This window comes from Rana temporaria, chromosome 4, assembly GCF_905171775.1.
Source record: "Rana temporaria chromosome 4, aRanTem1.1, whole genome shotgun sequence".
NCBI lineage: Eukaryota > Metazoa > Chordata > Amphibia > Anura > Ranidae > Rana > Rana temporaria.
This window is the reverse complement of record NC_053492.1, coordinates 188,217,080-188,237,651: the sequence shown is the minus strand read 5'-3', so window position 1 is coordinate 188,237,651 and position 20,572 is coordinate 188,217,080. Positions and strand designations below refer to the sequence as shown.

Here is a 20,572-nt window from a genome sequence, read left to right as displayed (position 1 = left end):
CACATTAGGAGCCCGGGACTTAGAAACCCTATGAGCTGAATACCGAAAACATCCCTCGTCAGGGGGGGCATTTTCGGACCAATCAGCAGTCGCATAGCCCGTCCTGTCAGATATGCAGAAGACGCAAGCATGGAGAGAGGGTTTCTAAGCCCCAGGCTCCTGACATGGATATACCGGTGCTTAGAACCAGAGTTTACGTCAGTACAGGTCAGCGAGACCGGTGGGGCGAGGAGGGGGAGCTGTGTAAGTTAACCTTACATATTTTTCTGTAAAGGTGAACTTACACTTTAAGGCAGTAATATATAGCAACCAATCAGTCACCACCTTGTCTAGGTGTAACTTTAGCAGACTGAATCCTGATATGGTGCTTTGGCTCATCTTTTTTAGGAATTAGTACTTAAAGTGGCTTTACACCCAAAACCAAAAATTTAATATGTTGCAGCTTACTAATCCTTAGATGTGGTGGCTGTATTATTTTTTATTTTTAGGCTTGTTCTGCTCTTTTACCTGGTGAAAGTAACACATTTCATGTATTAGGATGCCATACAAACTGAAGCCAAAGTCCAACAGTTTTTAAGCAGTTACAGGAACCTTTTTTTCCCTTTGGCAATAAAGGTTTTACATGAATTAATAAACCATCTAACCATTGTAAGCACCCCTGTCAATGGTCACTTATTGCCTTTCACTAAGAATCACTGTGGAGATCACTTTCTTTGACACTGAGGCCTTGTACTCACGGCAGGACATGTCCGATGAAAACGGTCTGCAGACCGTTTCCATCGGACATGTCTGGCCGGGGACTGCCCGGGGACTTCTGTTCGATGGCTATACACACCATCGAACAGAAGTCCGCGCGTAAACATTACGCGGGGCGTGTCCGCGGTGTCGCCGCGTCGATGACGCGGTGTCGCCGCGACAATGACGCGGTGACGTGGGCGGCCCGCCTTTAAAATGCTTCCACGCATGCGTCAAAGTCATTCGACGCATGCGAGGGATGGCGGGCGGCAGGACATGTACGGTAGGTCTGTACAGACGACCGTACATGTCCGGGCGGACAGGTTTCCAGCGGACTGTTTTAAAGCAAGTCCAGGAAACAGTTGTCCGCTGGAAACCTGTCCGATCCGCCCGAAAATGGTCCGCTCGGGCCAACACACGGCCAAACATGTCTGCTGAAACTGGTCTGTGGACCAGTTTCAGCAGACATGTTTGGTCGTGAGTACGGGGCCTTAGATGTCTGTGGAATCCTACATATGGACTTATTTGCACTTTGTTTATGCTATATTAATTTAATACATTTATAATTGTTTGTTTTTCACTATTTTTTGATTAATGGTTTCAGTCTTTTTTTTTTGTTTAGGATTCTCATTTGTTAGCGCTGCACTATATTTATATCATTTAAATAGAAGAAAGAAAGCCTATAAATGAAAATTAATGCAGTCACCACATCTACAAATAGTTGCAATATAGGAAATATTTGCTTTTGGGTTAGAAAGTAGGTTAGTAAGAATCAACATTTTTCTAAAATAAGATGAAAAAGGTGTCTTAAAACTTTGTGATACATAGGGCTAACTTTTAGCAGGGCTTAAAAATAGATGTTTGTATGTGTGCAAAGATACCTAAAGCCTACGTTTAATTCAATTTAAAAACATCGGCACAATGGACAAGACTTACAATACTTAAAGCAGAAGTAAACCCATCGATGTAACACTTAAAAAAACTGTTAACATTCCCGGCATGCCGGGAATGCTAACTGCACATTGGTTGTGCTCTCAACCAAACTGTCAAACCATCCAATGGCTGGTGTCATAACTGATCACATGTGCAGCTTCATGGCAGTTGAAGATTGAACAAAGGCCAAGATGGCAGCTTCCTTGGCTGAAAAAGATAGGAGGGTTTACTTCCACTTTAATTAATAAGAAGTGATCCTTGTGCTGGTGCCTGCTGTCACAGTTAAAAGCTTATGTTCTCTGCAACCTCAGCCTCCCCCTTTCACCCCAGCAGCAGTAGCTTTCAGATGTTGCATAGGTTAACACAACCTCTGGACCTGCCGTAGGTACTTCTCAAGAGTACTGACTACAGTATGTCTGCACTTTCTGCCCCACCTCCTCCATTCATAGAAGCTATGCTATAGCTTCCATCAATAAAATGTATTCTATTAATAGAGGAGGCAGACTTTTGATTTGTCTACTTGTTCTCTACTTCTCTAATTGTAGGGCACTTTTTATTGATGAAGGCTATAGTACAGCTTCTATGAATGGATAAGGAAAGGAAAGGGTGACATTGTCAGCACTCTTAACAAGTGCCTATGATAGGTTCAACAGCTGTATTAACCTACACAGCACACAAAGATTACAAGGACAGATTGCATCTCACAGATGTAAGTGCCATCCCTTGTGCTGATTTCTTGGGGGGGGGGGGGACGCAAACTTAAGCTTTAAAGGACAATTCCACAAATTAAGATAATAGTTTTGTCAGCCTACATCAATTAGCATCCCCTTATGTCTCTTGTAATAATTATCTGAAGTAGTTTATCTTTACTTCCTCACCAAGCAAGGTCATAGATAGGATGTCATTCTCTCGTAGCTTAGATCCCCAATTATTTAATGAATCTGCAATATCTAGCACCAAATTGCGGGGAGTGTGACTATCATCACTTGACTATCTAATTACCAAGTCAGGTGGTAAAATGTGAGAATTGTGTTGATATCTTTTCACTGCAGTGCTAAAGAAAAACAGAACGCTATTATACTATTTCAACTACTAACAATCACATAAAACTAAACTTTTGGGTAGCTGCAAGCCTCTATACCAGATTTTCCACTAAAAGATCTTAAAGACTGGTGATGAGAAAAACGTTTCCAGTTCTAGTCAAATAACCTTAGGTGCAAGTATTAAAATGAATAATCTGTCTAATGCAGCGTACACACGATCATTTTTCGGGTCATAAAAAAAATGACGTTTTTCAGCCTCTAGAAAAAACAACTTTTTTTTTCAACTTCATCAATAAAACGACGTTGCCTACACACAATAGTGAAAAAAAAATGCTCTAGCAAAGCGCGGTGATGTACAACACGTACGACGGCACTATAAAGGGGAAGTTCCATGCGGATGACGCCAACCTTGGGGCTGCTTTTGCTGATTTCGTGTTAGTAAAAGACGATTTGCGCTTTTCTGTCTGTTACAGCGTGATGAATGTGCTTACTCCATTACAAACGGTAGTTTTACCAGAACGAGCGCTCCCGTCTCATAACTTGCTTCTGAGCATGCGCGGGTTTTTCACGTCGTTAAAGCCCACACACGATCAGTTTTTACAACCCGAAAAACGACATTGTTTAAAACGTCGTGAAAAAAAAGAGCATGTTTGATTTTTTTTTTGTCGTTTTTCAGAACCCGAAAAATGCTCTGAAGCCCACACACGATTGTTTTAACGATTTTTTACAACCCGAAAAATGATCGTGTGTGTACGCGGCATAACAGTTGGCATGGTTGGAGAACAAACTAGAGAAAACTTTGTTAATAAAGTAGTTTGAATCTACAGTATGTAATACAAGGGGTCTAGTTGATCATTATGTGGAGGTGAAAAGGTCTCTGAGTAGGTTCTCCCCTTCTAATTTCATAAGTGAAAATTGCACATGCTCATATTGTTTAGCAAGCAACACCTTTAGTGTGTGACTGCCAGTGCTTCTAGACTTGTTTGTTTTAAACCAAAACCAAACTAAAACCAAAATAATTATTTTTTATTAACATCTGTATACGTTACTTACATTCTGCATTTGTAGTTTTTCTGTGTTCTTTTCTACTGGCTGACAAGTGAATGATGCTGAATAACCATCTTTAGGCTCACAAGCTTCTAATAGGAGTAAACTGGAAGCATCAAGTACCATGCCAGAGTTTAGTCCAACTGTGCATGCTGTCTGAAGGTTATCACCTTGCAAGATACAAAGATGTTGTAATTATGATAATAATGATAATAATATTTTTAATAAAAAATAATTACTGAAATTAAATATTGCAAAAAACTAACAAGCACAAAAGTAATATTTCTCTGTAATTGCATTGTTCAACATTATAGTGTTCTCTAAACAGAAAACATAGTTGATGTATGATACTGAAAAAGCAAAACAGAAGGTGAAAGAGATATGTAGAATTACTGTACAATAAAATAGTGACACTTAATGCCATTTCATATGCTTGTCACAGGCTTTGTTCCATTGAAAACAAAGAGAGGAAGACGTGTATTGGTTTCATGTTGTGATTTGTCCCTGCCCTGTCTGAATGTGACAACCCTGGATGCATGAGCAGCCAATCACCATGCTCCAGCACTGTGATTTGCCAGGAAGAGAAATCACCTTGATTATACAGTCTGAAAAAAAATCCTTACAGTTTACCTTGTCTAGCAGATAATTGTGAGACTTTATGCCAAAGGGATAATAAACCATGTCATGAAGACATAGCTACACAAAAGTACATTAAAACACATACTATTTCATTACTCAAATGTAGTCCTACCTGTCACCATGATTGTTCTTATGTTAGCAGATTTTAGTTCGTGGAGAACTGGTTTTGTTTCTGGCTTAAGCCTGTTCTCCATTATCAAGAATCCGAGAAAAAAAAGATCATGTTCCACCTCTTCCCTAGAAATATGTTAATATATATTGGTCAGAACATATAGAAGTTATTTTCTACAAATCTGTGTTCCCAAATAGATTTATAGAGGCCACCATCGAACATTACGAAACACCCCATACCATAGCATATGTATTACTGTGGAAAAAAATCTACATCTGCATTAGCCAAACATCAATTACTTAGTGGATGGTCTGTTCAGAAGTAGACCTGGAAATGTTGTCAGTCTTGTAGAAATGAAAATCTGATTCTGTGAACTGCAGTTTTCAGATTCTCCTGAAAATGTTCATTCCCCTATAGCCTTATTATTAAAGTGGTTGCAAAGGCTGAAGGCTCTTTACCTTCTTCTAGAAAATCCTTCTGCATGCTGCTCCCCCCTCTATACTCCCCTGAGCCCCATCTTGATCCAGTAATGTGCAAGGGAGCCTTGTCTGTCCTGGGTCTCTCTCGTTTCATTGGCCCCCACTGCTGTCAATTACAGTCAGTAAGTCAATGACAATGAACCAGTGCCCCAAAAAGCAAGTGGCTAGCTATTGGGGACACTGGTCAAGGGGGAGGACTAGGAAGAAAAACCATTGCACAGAGCAGGTAAGTATGACATGTTTGGCATAAAAAAAGAAAAAAGAAAAACCTTTAGAGTCACTTTAAATATGAAATGGTCTGTACCACAGTTTTTGATTGGTTGATAACAAACAATTTGGCAGCCTGAGCTTCTGTAATTAGCACATGAGGGTGTAATGCAGGTCAATTGAGGTGTGCAGCTGATACAAGGACAATTGTATCAATCCAATCCATTATTATTATTAAAATGAAATAGCCTACAAACCCCAACATGCCCCCTCCCTTTCTTCCAGACATAGCAGCCTGGCAGTATGTAGGGTAATATTCCTACAGTCAGCATATTCAATCTCCTTGCTTTATTATTACCACTCTGTACTTCCATGAGAATTAGTTGCTTTTGCAAGAGGAAATGTTTGTAACCCCCACCCTCTCAAAATCAAGTAAATGCCCAAGTTTTCAAAAAGAAAACATAAAAGTAAATCAATGTCCAGTCCATGTAATAATATTTGAAAAGTGACATATCTGCTTCAATAGGGATTCAAGATCTGGAATATTTCTACACTCTGATTTGTTAATTACGATAAACACTATAAACACCCCAAGAATGTAGCCAACTTACTACAGAAGGAAGACAAGTTGTTCTTCCCTACCAGGCTGCTATATTGAGAGAGGGGTACATACTGCCTTTTTAGCTTTTCCTCATAAACAACTGGGTAAATGCTAATGGCAGTACACTATAACATTGATATGGATGTTTTTTTGCTCACTCTTGCTTTATGGAGAGCAGCTGGTATGCCTTATGTTCCAAGTTCATTACTCTGATGAGGCCAGCTATGATGGACTTTAATTTGTTTTTGTTTTTTGTTTTTTTGGGGGGGGGGGGGGGCCACATTGTTCTGTTAGCTAATTTTCAAAAATGTCAAAAATTAAGTACCAGTGTTATTTCAATCCATGCAGAAAGGTTTGCATATTACTACCTCTAACATCATGCAAGAGGCACAAAGTCTAGTAATTAGTTTACTGCTATGACGTTCTTCCAAGTACAACTATGGTCAAAAGGTGGCAATTAACATTTCTAGCAACACAACAAAGCACCCTAATATGTATTAACATAATCAGTACTTACCTTTTTAACATCTCTACTTTAGCATCTTCATTTATATCTAGGTTTTTATATGCCATCCCAATGACACGGAAACCTTGGATTGTATACTGGTTGAGTACATATGAGAAATTGATTGGCACTGTGAACATATAAAAGCATTCACAGTTGAAACAGAAATGTAAAATTACTTTATTTATTTAGTGTTTACCTAAAAAACATTCTGGCTGACCATCTCCCTTTTTTTCTATTAGAAAAGAAAGCTGAGGATTTGGCACATAGAATTATGTTGTACCATAAGTTTGTATTGCCCCAGTGAACAACTAAATTATGTTATCTTTTTTTATGCAGTAAAAATATGATTTTTGTATGTCCTGTAAAACCCTTTTTTGAAGCAAATTAATGCACACAGGAAGTCTTTCATGTTTGAGAAAAGAGAAAATTACCCCTAGGGGCTTTGTGCTGCAGCAAGGAATAGAAACGTACCAAAAAATATATAAAAGTATAAATTTATTTAAATATGTTGTACGGAAAAAGCCCCAAACAGTAGGGACTCAAGATATGAGCTTGGTAAAAAACATAAGTCATACATGGCAAATAAAAACACAAGGTGGAACAAGTACAGACATAGCATAACAGTACTGTAAGTATACAAATACTATGGGCGAAAAACACCCCTACGCGTTTTGACCTTTTATAAGTAGCGGTCTTCTTCAGGGAGTATTAGTTAGACGCTGCCATAGGTACTGTAAGAAAGAAAATACATACAAAGAGAGATACATATAGATAAGTGGGACATAATAAACAGAAGAACACAAAGAGGGCCCGCCACCCACAGCCATATAGGTAGATGGCAGGATGCGGGTAAACCTCCTACAGAAGTGGACTAGTGTAAAAAATCCCACTGCCACTCACCCAAGACGTCCAATGGAAGGCGTAGACCCGGACCAGATGAACCACTGCCGCACCATCAAACTCCCCCGGGGGGTACCAGAGGGGTGGAAAAAGGGGAGAGGAGCTCCCCTGGGTCAGTGTAGAAAAGGGACTCCAAATTCAGGTGCACCACCAAGAGAGGTACCGCCCGGGCCTACGAGAGGTCACCAGATTGCGTGCCAGGGCCGCACCCCGAGGCGGGCCGGAGTGGGGGGAGGGGCGGCAGGCAAAAAGGGGGGGGGGAAGGAGGGCAAACCGAGGCGGGGAAGGAGCACAGGGAGGGGGGGGGCAACGGGGCCGGGGATGGCGGATCAAGGCCAAGCAGGTGGGGACGAGCACACGCGCCTGGCTGAGTCACAGGGGGGCCCCCGACACCACCGTGTACACCGGGATGGGTAAGTTGGGGTGCGGGGGAGCGCTCCCTTCCTAAGGTTGCGGTGAAGACCCTGTAATGTAAATACACGTATATGTATAAGACTGGGAAGCATGTCTAGAAAATAAGAATGGTAAATATATGAGTACACGCCAGGCTGAACAAGAAGCCTGATGTGTAGGCATGGCAATTGCGTGAGGGAGATGCACAGGGGAGAAAAGGAGATGTGGGAATGAGGGGAAACAACAAAACAACAATAGGACACAGAGTGAAAACAAACCAAAAATAATGAGCCTGGTAAAAGTACATAAAACAAAGCAAAGAAGGTGTGTAAGTGACTGAATGAATGACAATGAAGAATGCAGTGTGTGATCTAGTGAAAGATGTGGAAGTGTATGTGAAAGGGATGTGGTAGAGCAGCAGTGTGAGGTGGGAAAGCAAAAGAAAAATGGAAAACAACAAGGGGAGAAAAGAAAAGGGATAAAAGGGGAACAGGAAATATGGGGGATGTTACAGTGAAAAAGAGAAGAAAGAGGAATACAAATAAAAAAATAAAAAAATAAAAAAAAAATAAAATGCTGATAATAATCCTGTGACTATAAGTGTATGAGTGATCTATGGGTGTGTGTGCATGTGAATGAAATCATGAAAACAGGTGAATAAGAGGAAGGTGGGAAAAGAAACTGCAAGGGAAAGGGGCTAGTATGGAAACAAATGAAAAGGTGAAAAAATACCTGTGCTATCTGTAAAGCTCACAGAGGTAAGATGGTCAGATGGTAAAATGGTTGAAGCTGTAGCCTTCCTGTTAGGGAGGGATGTTGAGACACCTATTGAAGGAGGTGCTGACGTCTGTTGAAAAGTAAATGAAGTAGAAGAGTAAGATAATAATGGGGATACCGGGGTGGATGGCAGGTTTGCAGGAAATGGAAAAGAGAGCCAAGGCTCCCACTTACCTTCCTGCAGCCAAAATCTGTCATAACCACCAAACACAGTCGCCGTGGGATCTGGATTTGTCCCAATGAGGCTGGCTGCTTATATAAGGTATATCTTGATCAGGTGAGGGAGTGCACTCCCTCTACACCTGTAGCAACCCCACCCTATGATGCAGTAGGGGGCGGGCCCGGATGGCTACCACCACCTGCGTGCCTGCGCATTGCCGTCCATGGACGAGGAGGATGGAGTTGGTACACCGGGGACCTAACAGTCCCTTCTGGAACGCCGGGGAGGCCACCACTTGCCGCCTCATGGCGGCCTGGGCGCGCTGTATTGCTGCGTGCCCGGTGGGTGGGTGGGGGGGGCGGGGGTTTGGCCGTGTGGGGGGGTGGGTGTGGCGTTCCCATGGATGGGGGGGTTCCCTGTGGGGGGGGGGGGGGTGTGGTGGGGGGGGTCTTCGGCGATGTTTACACCTGCCCCAGCGGTGGGTGTGGTTCCCGGGCAGGGTTGGGTCCATCCGGGCCCGCCCCCTACTGCATCATAGGGTGGGGTTGCTACAGGTGTAGAGTGAGTGCACTCCCTCACCTGATCAAGATATACCTTATATAAGCAGCCAGCCTCATTGGGACAAATCCAGATCCCACGGCGACTGTGTTTGGTGGTTATGACAGATTTTGGCTGCAGGAAGGTAAGTGGGAGCCTTGGCTCTCTTTTCCATTTCCTGCAAACCTGCCATCCACCCCGGTATCCCCATTATTATCTTACTCTTCTACTTCGTTTACTTTTCAACAGACGTCAGCACCTCCTTCAATAGGTGTCTCAACATCCCTCCCTAACAGGAAGGCTACAGCTTCAACCATTTTACCATCTGACCATCTTACCTCTGTGAGCTTTACAGATAGCACAGGTATTTTTTCACCTTTTCATTTGTTTCCATACTAGCCCCTTTCCCTTGCAGTTTCTTTTCCCACCTTCCTCTTATTCACCTGTTTTCATGATTTCATTCACATGCACACACACCCATAGATCACTCATACACTTATAGTCACAGGATTATTATCAGCATTTTTTTTTTTTTTTTTTTTTATTATTTTTATTTCTTTTTTTTTTTTTTTTTTTTTCATTTGTATTCCTCTTTCTTCTCTTTTTCACTGTAACATTCCCCATATTTCCTGTTCCCCTTTTATCCCTTTTCTTTTCTCCCCTTGTTGTTTTCCATTTTTCTTTTGCTTTCCCACCTCACACTGCTGCTCTACCACATCCCTTTCACATACACTTCCACATCTTTCACTAGATCACACACTGCATTCTTCATTGTCATTCATTCAGTCACTTACACACCTTCTTTGCTTTGTTTTATGTACTTTTACCAGGCTCATTATTTTTGGTTTGTTTTCACTCTGTGTCCTATTGTTGTTTTGTTGTTTCCCCTCATTCCCACATCTCCTTTTCTCCCCTGTGCATCTCCCTCACGCAATTGCCATGCCTACACATCAGGCTTCTTGTTCAGCCTGGCGTGTACTCATATATTTACCATTCTTATTTTCTAGACATGCTTCCCAGTCTTATACATATACGTGTATTTACATTACAGGGTCTTCACCACAACCTTAGGAAGGGAGCGCTCCCCCGCACCCCAACTTACCCATCCCGGTGTACACGGTGGTGTCGGGGGCCCCCCTGTGACTCAGCCAGGCGCGTGTGCTCGTCCCCACCTGCTTGGCCTTGATCCGCCATCCCCGGCCCCGTTGCCCCCCCCCTCCCTGTGCTCCTTCCCCGCCTCGGTTTGCCCTCCTTCCCCCCCTTTTTGCCTGCCGCCCCTCCCCCCCTCCGGCCCGCCTCGGGGCGCGGCCCTGGCGCGCTATCTGGTGACCTCTCGTAGGCCCGGGCGGTACCTCTCTTGGTGGTGCACCTGAATTTGCAGTCCCTTTTCTACACTGACCCAGGGGAGCTCCTCTCCCCTTTTTCCACCCCTCTGGTACCCCCCGGGGGAGTTTGATGGTGCGGCAGTGGTTCATCTGGTCCGGGTCTACGCCTTCCATTGGACGTCTTGGGTGAGTGGCAGTGGGATTTTTTACACTAGTCCACTTCTGTAGGAGGTTTACCCGCATCCTGCCATCTACCTATATGGCTGTGGGTGGCGGGCCCTCTTTGTGTTCTTCTGTTTATTATGTCCCACTTATCTATATGTATCTCTCTTTGTATGTATTTTCTTTCTTACAGTACCTATGGCAGCGTCTAACTAATACTCCCTGAAGAAGACCGCTACTTATAAAAGGTCGAAACGCGTAGGGGTGTTTTTCGCCCATAGTATTTGTATACTTACAGTACTGTTATGCTATGTCTGTACTTGTTCCACCTTGTGTTTTTATTTGCCATGTATGACTTATGTTTTTTACCAAGCTCATATCTTGAGTCCCTACTGTTTGGGGCTTTTTCCGTACAACATATTTAAATAAATTTATACTTTTATATATTTTTTGGTACGTTTCTATTCCTTGCTGCAGCACAAAGCCCCTAGGGGTAATTTTCTCTTTTCTCAAGACATATCAGGGGTGTGCAGCACTCTCTATCCATGGGTTCCAATACCCTTTCCTCGCTAAAAGTCTTTCATGTTTGAGACATCCAAAAGTAGTACAACACAGCAAATGAACACCAACAGGCCCAAGCAAAACAGTAGAGAACTGTGGACTGTCTGCAACTTAAAGCACTGCCCGAAGGACCCTACACCTTGCATCAGCCAAGTTCTCAACATCCACTTGGTAGAACTTAGAGAATGTGTAAACAGAAAAACAGCTGGGAGCCTAGCAAATCTAAAAAATACAGTTTCCGAAAGCTAAAAAACCCAAGAAGCATTCACAGATCTAGTAGACAGTTGACAGTGAAAGCTGGAACCTAAACCTTAAGACTATAAGCTTGAATAATAGTCTGCCTGATCCAAGTAGAAATGGTGGAATAGGAAGCTGGAACACACTTTCAAGTTCATCCAGGATGACAAAAAGAGAATTTGTCTTCTTGAAAGAAACAAGAGCTAGACTTTCAACCTACGGGCCTTCCTTTATCTAGATGGTAACTCACCTCCTCATAGAAGGTTAATAGATTGGTTTGGCAAGAAAGATTCTTTGTGAATCCATGCTGATTACTGCTTATGATACCGTTCTCATTATTAAAATCTTGTATATAGTCCCTTGTCATCCCCTCCAAGAGCTTGAATACTATTGAAGTTAGGCTAAATGGTCTGTAATTCCAAGGGATGTATTGTGGGCCCTTTTTAAATAATAGTGCTACATTGGCTTTTCTCCAATCTGCTGGTACCATTCCAGTCAGTAGACTGTCAGTAAAAATTAGGAACAATGGTCTGGCAATTACTTGACTGAGTTCCCTAAGTACCTGCAGTGCAAGCCATCTGGTCCCGGTGATATCTTAATGTTAAGTTTCCCAAGTCTAATTTTAATTCTGTCCTCTGTTAATCATGGAGGTGCTTCCTGTGATGTGTCATGGGGATAAACACTGCCGTTTTGGTTACTGAAGCTCACCGATTCCCTCTTGAAGACTGAGGAGAAGAATAAATTCAATACCTTCGCCATCTCCCTGTCCTTTGTAACCAAATTTCCTTCCTCATTCTTTGTGGGGCCAAAATGGTATGTCCTCCTTTTTTACTGTTTACATACTTAAAGAATTTTTGGGGATTTTTTTTTGCTGTGTTCTGTCTTAGCTGCCCTAATTGCACCCTACCATTTGTTGTTGCATTCTTTATAAAGTCTGAATGCTGATGATGATCCCTCGACCTTGTATTTTTTGAAGGCCTTCTCCTTTGCTTTTATATGCATTTTTACATTGGAGTTAAGCTATCCAGGACTTTTGTTCGCTCTTTTAAATGTATTACCCAATGAGATGCATTGGCTAATGCCCTTATTTAATATGCTCTTAAAACAAACCTATCTCTCCTCTGTGTTCTTTGGGCCAGATTCACATAGAATTACGTTGCTCCACGGCAGCGTAACATATGTGATTTACGTTACACCGCCACAGGTTTACAGCGTAAGTGCCTGATTCACAAAGCTCTTACCTGTAAACTTGCGGCGGTGTAACGTAAATCTGCTCGGTGCAAACCCGCCTAATTCAAATGGGGCGGGCACCATTTAAATTAGGCACGTTCCCGCGCTGAACGTACTGCGCATGCTCCATCGGGAAAATTACCCGACATGCATTGCGCTAAATGATGTCGCACGGACGTCATTTGTTTAGACGTTAACGTAAATGGCGTCCAGCGCCATTCACGGACGACTTACGCAAACGACATGGTTTTTTTAAATTTCGACGCGGTAACGACGGCCATACTTAACATGGCTTAGAACACCTAGGGCTCAGCCCCAATTTTACGCGGCGTATCTCGACGGAAACAATGTAAAGTTAGATCGACGGGCAGCGAGGACGTTCGGGAATCGCCGTAACTAGTCATTTGCATATTCTACACCGACCGCAATGGCCTCGCCACCTAGCGGCCGGCCTAGAATTGCATCCTTAAGATCCAACAGTGTAAGTCAATTACACCTGTTGGATCTTAGGGCTAGCTATGCGTAACTTCTATGAATCATTCGCATAGTTAGGACGGGCGGATCACAGAGATACGACGGCGTATCAGGAGATACGCCGTCGTATCTCTTTTGTGAATCTGGCCCTTTGTTCCTAAGATTTTATCTTAATTTATGCCTTCTAGCAAGGTTCCTAGTTTAGGAAAGTTGGCTCTTTTGAAATTCAGTGTCTTTGTATTCCCCTTATACTATTTGTGTGATTTATACTAAAGCCAATTGACCTATGATTGTATTTCCACATCCTTGAACAGGTCTGTATTGTTAGTAATCATTAGATCCAGTAAAGCTTTATTTCTAGGTGGTGCATCTACCATCTGACCCATGAAATTGTCCCGCAAGACATTTAGGAACTGGCGAGCCTTAGGCGAATGCGATTTAGCACACTTCTTCTGGAGCTAGGTAAATATAGGCATCATATATATATATATATATATATATATATATATATATATATATATACTCTACAGCATTTGGGGCAAGGCAAACCACTGGATAATAGCCTCCGGGTACCATCATGTCACAGAAGGATAGACATGGGGTGCATGAATTAAAGGCAAGTGATTGGGTCTATATTGGTAATAAATGGGAGAGATCTTACATGTCCATGGAAAAACTGGTATGACAGATCAAAACCTAAGTAGATAATTGTCAGACACCACTCAGGTATAAGAATCAACAGCCTTCTTTATATTAAGACAATACAGTGGGGATCGAAAGTTTGGGCATCCCAGGTAAAAATATGTATTAATGTGCATAGCGAAGCCAAGGAAAGGTGGAAACATCTCCAAAAGGCATCAAATTACAGATTAGACATTCCTTATAATATGTCAAAAAAAGTTAGATTTTATTTCCATAATTTACACTTTCAAAATTACAGAAAACAAAAAAATGGCGTCTGCAAAAGTTTGGGCACCCTGCAGAGTTAATATCTTGTACTGCCCCCTTTGGCAAGTATCACAGCTTGTAAATGCTTTTTGTAGCCAGCCAAGAGTCTTTCAATTCTTGTTTGAGGTATCTTTGCCCATTCTTCCTTACAAAAGTCTTCCAGTTCTTTGAGATTTCTGGGCTGTTTTTTACGCACTGCTCTTTTAAGGTCTATTCATAGATTTTCAATTATGTTGAGGTCAGGAGATTGTGAAGGCCATGGCAAAACCTTTCCAAAATGCATCAGGCTTGTCTATATGTTCATTTGCAAAGTTCAAATGCTGATTTTTGTGGTGAGGACATAGAAGAGGTTTTCTTCTGATGACTCTTCCATGAAGACCATGGGGCAGAACCACGTACATCGGCGCATATATAGGCCGGCGTAGCGCATCTCATTTCCGCTACGCCGGCTCAACTTAGAGAGGCAAGTGCCGTATCCTCAGAGTATTTGCGCCCAACATTGCGCCGGCGCAACGTAAATTCCTAGGCGTAAGCCGGCGTAATTCAAAGTAGGAAGGAAGTGGGCATGTTCCATTGAAATGAGCCGTGACCGCATGCGCCGTGACGCTGACTATGTTCAGAGCCTCTCTGCGCATGCTCAGAACTCGGCCCGGCGTAATCAGTGAGATACGCCCAGGGCATAAATACGCCCAGACATGCGCCCCTCCAGTGCAAAAGTACATCCGCTTGTTTCCCCCCCTGAAGCAAGGTACTTTTGCTGGTTTCTTTGCTGCTGTATTTTTTTGAGCCATGTCAGCTCCAGCTGCCCGAGAAGAGGAGGAAGTTGAATTACTCCCCACAGGAGAAGGCGGTGATTATCAGGGCCATGGCCCAGTTTGATACCTTTCTCCATGGGGCAGAGAGTGCCAACACCACCCAGGCCAGACGGAAGGACATCCTGTCTCAGATTGCGGCAGATGTGAATGCTTTGGGTAACAAGGTCAGGACCCCAAATGACATTCTTAAGAAGATCAATGATTTGCATTGCCTGGTGAAAGGTAAGCTGGCCAGGATGAGGACTCATGCCAGGGGCACTGGAGGGAGACCAGCAACTACCCTGACGTTGACTCCTGAGGAGCAGGTGGTTGCCCAGTGCCTCCACAGGCATCAAGTGGAGGGAGTTGAGGGCTTTGACTCCGTTGAGGATGCCTTGAGGACAGGTAAGTGTGTTTTATCTCCTATCTGGTGTGTAGCATGTGTGGGGGTGGAAGGGAACATGTGACACGTGTGTGGATCCTCCAACATGTGAATGTTTTGTGTCATCCACAGATGTGCAGGAGGGTGCTGGGCCATCTGGCCAGTCCACACCATCCCCCAGACATGGCAAGCCACGAGTCATCTGTGGAAGGGAGTGGCCACACCTCTCCTCAGGAGGTGGTTGAGGAGGAGCAGGTGACCACCAGTGGGAATGAGGTCAGGCTCCATTTGGAGGAGTCTTCCCTTTGGCTGGGACCAGTCAGCCCACCATCAGGGGTAGCCCCTCCCGCTCTTCCCCCAACAGGGCTTCCCCCCCAAGGGTCTCCCCTTCTCCACAGCCCCAAGCCACTTCTGGACACAGGAAGGTGTCTAGGAAGACTAGGGGGGTGTCTGAGGTTCTTCCTGAACACCTCAAGAGGGACCAGGCCCGCCACACCCGCCATCTGGGTGTGGTTGCCATGAGGATCGACCACATGGCACACAGCATGGCCACCCTGAAGGAAGCTGTGCAGGATGTGGGCTCCAATTCAGCAGCTGTGGTCACCTGCCTGGCTTAACTGCAGGCCACCACAGCAGGCCTGGGTGATGAGGTCCACGCCCTGGCAGAGGCTGTCAGGGACAACACAGCAGCCATCCAGGCGGAGGGGAGGCAGTCCAGGCTGCTGCAGGCGGTCCTCACCCGCATCGCCGTTGGGGGGGAGGCCGCCAGGCGTGGAGAGAGCAGGGGATGCTCCTCCTCCTGATTTCCCCCCCATGAGTCTCCTATGAGGAGCCGGGGCCAGGTTATGAGTTTTTTATGTTTATTTTTTTGATCTACTCAGGTTATGAGTTTTGATTTTTTTTAGCCCAAGCACACGGTCAGTAGTGCAGGCTACAGTCTGACTGATGTTTGAATGTGGGGGTGACATTCCTGCCGGAAAAGGGGTGTCACCCTCAGTCGTCGGGGAAAAGTGATCCCCAGGACCAGGGAGAAGTGATCCCCAGGTCCGTGTGAATGTGGTATGAATGGACAGCAACATAATTGGAGCCTTGACGGGGCGTTGCTGCTCCCAAGTCCTGCATTGTGGACTTGGGCTAATACGGCGCATAGTTACACTGGCGTATATATACACTTACGCCGCGCATCTCGATATACGCCGGCATAAGTGCTTTGTGGTTCTGCCCCCATATTTGTACAAGTATCTCTTTATAGTGGAATAGTGTACCACAACTCCAGTGTCTGCCAGGTCTTTTTGGAGGGATCGTGCAGTCAAACGTGGGTTTTGAATTGCTTTTCTCACAATCCTGCGAGCTGTTCTGTCTGATATTTTTCTTGGTCTTCCAGATCTTGCTTTAACTTCCACTGTTCCTGATGACTGCCATTTCTTAATTACATTCCGAACAGAGGATATTGACATCTGAAAATGCTTTGCTATCTTCTTATAGCCTTCTCCAGCTTTGTGAGCGTCAACTATTTTCAGTTTCAGTTTTCTAGACAACTGCTTAGAAGAACCCATGGTGCTGATTGTTGGGGGCAAGGTCAGATGAGTCTGGGCATTTAAAACCTTTGAGATTGACATCACCTGGTCTTCCCAGACGATGATTGAGAACAATCCATGACACTGGCAGGTCTCAGCTTTGCAAATGCTATAAATTCTGAAGGGTGCCCAAACTTTTGCAGACGCCATTTCATTGTTTTCTTTAATTCTGAAAGTGTTAATGATGGAAATAAAATCTAACTTTTTTGACATATTATAAGAATGTCTTAACTGTAATTTGATGCCTTTTGGAGATTTTTCCATCTTTCCTTGGCTTCGTTATGCACATTAATGCACATTAATACACATTTTTACCTGGGGTGCCCAAACTTTTGATCCCCACTGTATATATTATACGTACTGTGACCCACATATTTCACCTATTGCGCTCTCTTGTTTTTCTTTCCATTCATCATTGAATATTATTCACTAATCTATCCTCCTATACATACCAAGCATGTTACCTTAAGTTTTCTTATTACTAGGGTTGTCCTACTACTACTAGTATCGGTATTGGGACTGATACCGAGCATTTGCGCGAGTACTTGTACTCGCACAAATGCTCCCGATGCCTTAGCCGATACCTGGAATGGGTCAGTGGGCGAAGCGGAGGGCAGAGCGGAGGGCGGAGTGTCGAGCGAGTCCTGAAGGAAGTAAGCTGGCAGGGAGTGCAGAGTTCAGGGTGCAGCCGCATTATCATTTGGGTTTGGCGACCGGAGCCATCACATTTGGTCGCAGAAGGGACGCTCCGTGTTGCAGTGAGTGCTTAAAAATCCTGATGACCATCTTGGTACACCCTGCACTCAGCCACAGTATGCCAGCAGCGAACATCTTGTTACACCCATCCCATATAGTTTGGGCTGGGTGTAACAAGATGGCCGCTGCTGCTTTTATGTGGCCGAGTGCAAGGAGTACCAGGATGGGTATTGCAGGCAGCATTCCCTAATGGCATTTTAGTGCCTGCCCATCAGTGTCCATAAATGTCACCTATCAGTGCCCAATGCCCATACGTGCCATCTATCAGTGCCAGCCACCTGTCAGTGCCATCTGTCAGTGCCAGCCAGCCATCAGTGCCATCTATCAGTGCCATATGTCAGTGCCAGCCAGCCATCAGTGCCATCTGTCAGTGCCAGCCAGCTGTCAGTGCCATCTATCAGTGCCAGCTAGCCGTCAGTGCCATCTATCAGTGCCAGCAAGCCGTCAGCTACTAGTAGGAGGGGTTATTTTAAAATGGCCTACACTTTTTTCAGTTGCCAGTGACCAATTCTCTTGTAGGCAGAAGTATAACACAAAAGGTGAAGAAAGTCTAATTTCTCTCAAATGAATGAAAAAATAAAATAATAATTATATTCCTGGAATCATTTTTAACTGTACTGGTCAGCAGGTGGGTGTCAGACCACTTAAGATCTGGACTGCCATGTTCTATGTGAGAGCAGCAGTTTGGATATCCAGCATGCTGGCAGTACAATAAACTTTATTACAAGCTACACAACGAACAATTTTTGTAATGATCTTTATGTTTAATATTGCCTAACTGCATCCCTGATTTAAAAAGTGTTCAACCAGGCTTTAATCCAACTTCAGGCACCTGTCTCTAACAGTAAATTAACTTAACTTTTGTATTATTAGATGTCTATAGAAACAAAATTCATTTAGTACCTGTATCTTGCTTGCAAAATTTCACCATCACCTCTGGTGCACCTTTCAGGAAGACTGAGAATTTATGTTCTCCTACATATTTTGTAATAACAGACATTCTTTGGAGATTGGAAGAGAAGGGAAACTGGTGTAAGATGAGGAGTCCTTTCACTGAATCCTTTTAGAAAGACAATAGAGAACATTACAAAAGTAGGATTTGTAAGATTTCAGAGGATTAAATGCAAAACAGCTGAGCAACTTGACACCCAAGCAAGAACAACAAAGCATTCACTATAAGAGCAGAAATGCCTAACTTCATAATAAACATAATTTAAAGCCCCATACACACTATCAGTTTTCCTGCAGGTTTTTCTCTTCAGGTTTACCAAAACCATCTAATATGTGGTCAAACTCTAATGTCGCGTACACACGATAGGGCAATCTGATGAGAACGGTCTGATGGACTGTTTTCATCAGACCAAACTGATTGTGTGTGGGCCCCATCGGTTATTTATCCATCGGTTAAAAAATGTGAAACTTGTTAAAAATCCACGCATGCTCAGAATCAAATCGACGCATGCTTGGAAGCATTGAACTTAGTTTTTTTCAGCACGTCGTTGTGTTTTACGTCACCGTGTTCTGACACGATCTTTTTTTTAACTGATGGTGTGTAGGCACGACTGACCATCAGTCAGCTTCATCGGTTAACTGATGGAAAAATCCATCAGACCGTTCTCATCGGATTGACCGATCGTGTGTACAGGGCATAAGAGTTTCAATTGCAATCAGGCAGGTCCTTGCACTACATGGTTTTGGTAAACCTGAAGAGAAAAACCTGCAAGAAAACTAATAGTGTGTATGGGGCTTAAGAGAAAATAAACTTGAAAGTGCTTTAAGAATATTTAATATTCAGTATTTTTATATGTTTGTATGTATCTGTGAATTGGATTGGATGATAAAAAGAATCTATCTTCGAGCCATCAAAATTATCTTCATTTCAGCAGAAGGTCTGTATGAACCTTACAGTTAAGCAGGCCATAGAGTATGCAATTTTCATTCCTTCCACCATGCTCGATTCCTCCATCAACACTGCAGCGCTATTGTGTTCTGCTGGCAGGGAGCTTTTCCTGTCGGCAGAACACAATGATTAGTGTTGCCAGGTATAGCTGGCAGCATTAATCATTTGGGAATAACTTGACAGGCTGGTTGTACACAAATCAATTACGGTAATAGATCGACTTGTGTACAACCAGGGTGCTCATACATGGATCAACATTTGGATGGTGCCTGCTGAACTGACCAAATTTTGATCCGTGCATGGTCAGCTTTAGTTTTGTGTGAAGCTCACAAACAACTTATTTGGGTGGTGTTAGTTCCTAAACTCTACCAATTTGCCTTAACCATTCAAGTTTCAGGTCATGTCCATCTGCTCCCTTCCGACGTGACAGATGTCTGTGCTTACTAATATCATTGGTGCCACCACCAATGATATCAGTAAGCGCAGACATCTGTCACGTCGGAAGGGAGCAGATGGACATGACCTGAAACTTGAATGGTGGTGAGATTCTTTTAGGAAGAGTTTTCAGAAGCAACTTTAGTTTTAGTAAGTTTCCTGGCAACAAGTTGCTAGTTTCTACATATAAACACTATAACTGAACAGGAAATGAGTAGACAACCAATCCAGTACCAATGTCTTCACAATGGCCTTCCATCATCTAGTTTACTAAACTAATAACTGATAATTTATTAATCTGATAAAGTGTATGGTCCTTATAAGGGCTTTAGATCCCTTAGTTTTTATTTGCAGCACAATCCTATTTTGTGAGAATGTATTTTTAGTTATATGAAGACACATGCAAGAAACTGTTTTTGTTTTAGGGCCCTTTCACACGGGGCGGATCAGTAATGATCTGCCTCCGTGTGTCCGTAAGCTCAGCGGGAATCACTCCGTATAGCCCCGCTGAGCCGGCGGCTGACAGGGCGGTCCCCGCACACTGTGCAGGGACCACCCTGTCTTTTCTCCGCTCTCCCCTATGGGGGGATCGGATGAACACGGACCGTGTGTGCGTGTTCATCCGATCTGCAGATGGAAGAAAAAATAGGACATTCTTCCGTCTGCAAAACCGGATCTTTGCGGAGGCGGGTGATTACGGGTGTCATCGGATGTTTATCC

The 20,572-nt window shown here is 43.6% G+C and overlaps 1 protein-coding gene and 2 long non-coding RNA genes across 4 annotated transcripts in view; 1 reads left to right on the top strand and 2 right to left on the bottom strand.

Moving 5' to 3' along the window:
* LOC120936834 (probable cation-transporting ATPase 13A5) overlaps nucleotides 1-20,572 on the bottom strand; it is a 157,882-nt gene that overhangs the window by 35,483 nt on the left and 101,827 nt on the right. For both annotated transcript variants that reach the window (XM_040349539.1, XM_040349540.1), the window contains 4 exons: nucleotides 18,421-18,577; nucleotides 6,314-6,431; nucleotides 4,510-4,634; nucleotides 3,765-3,928 (listed from right to left, as the gene is read on the bottom strand). In XM_040349539.1, coding sequence (XP_040205473.1) covers nucleotides 3,765-3,928; nucleotides 4,510-4,634; nucleotides 6,314-6,431; nucleotides 18,421-18,577 — 564 coding nt within the window. The remainder of the gene's footprint in view (nucleotides 1-3,764; nucleotides 3,929-4,509; nucleotides 4,635-6,313; nucleotides 6,432-18,420; nucleotides 18,578-20,572) is intronic.
* On the bottom strand, nucleotides 7,626-8,657 carry LOC120936836. The gene is made up of 3 exons (XR_005748643.1): nucleotides 8,549-8,657; nucleotides 8,330-8,444; nucleotides 7,626-7,668 (listed from the first exon to the last, which is right to left on the bottom strand). It is a non-coding gene; the product is annotated as an uncharacterized LOC120936836 (long non-coding RNA).
* LOC120936837 lies at nucleotides 9,108-10,171 on the top strand. The gene is made up of 3 exons (XR_005748644.1): nucleotides 9,108-9,216; nucleotides 9,321-9,435; nucleotides 10,123-10,171. It is a non-coding gene; the product is annotated as an uncharacterized LOC120936837 (long non-coding RNA).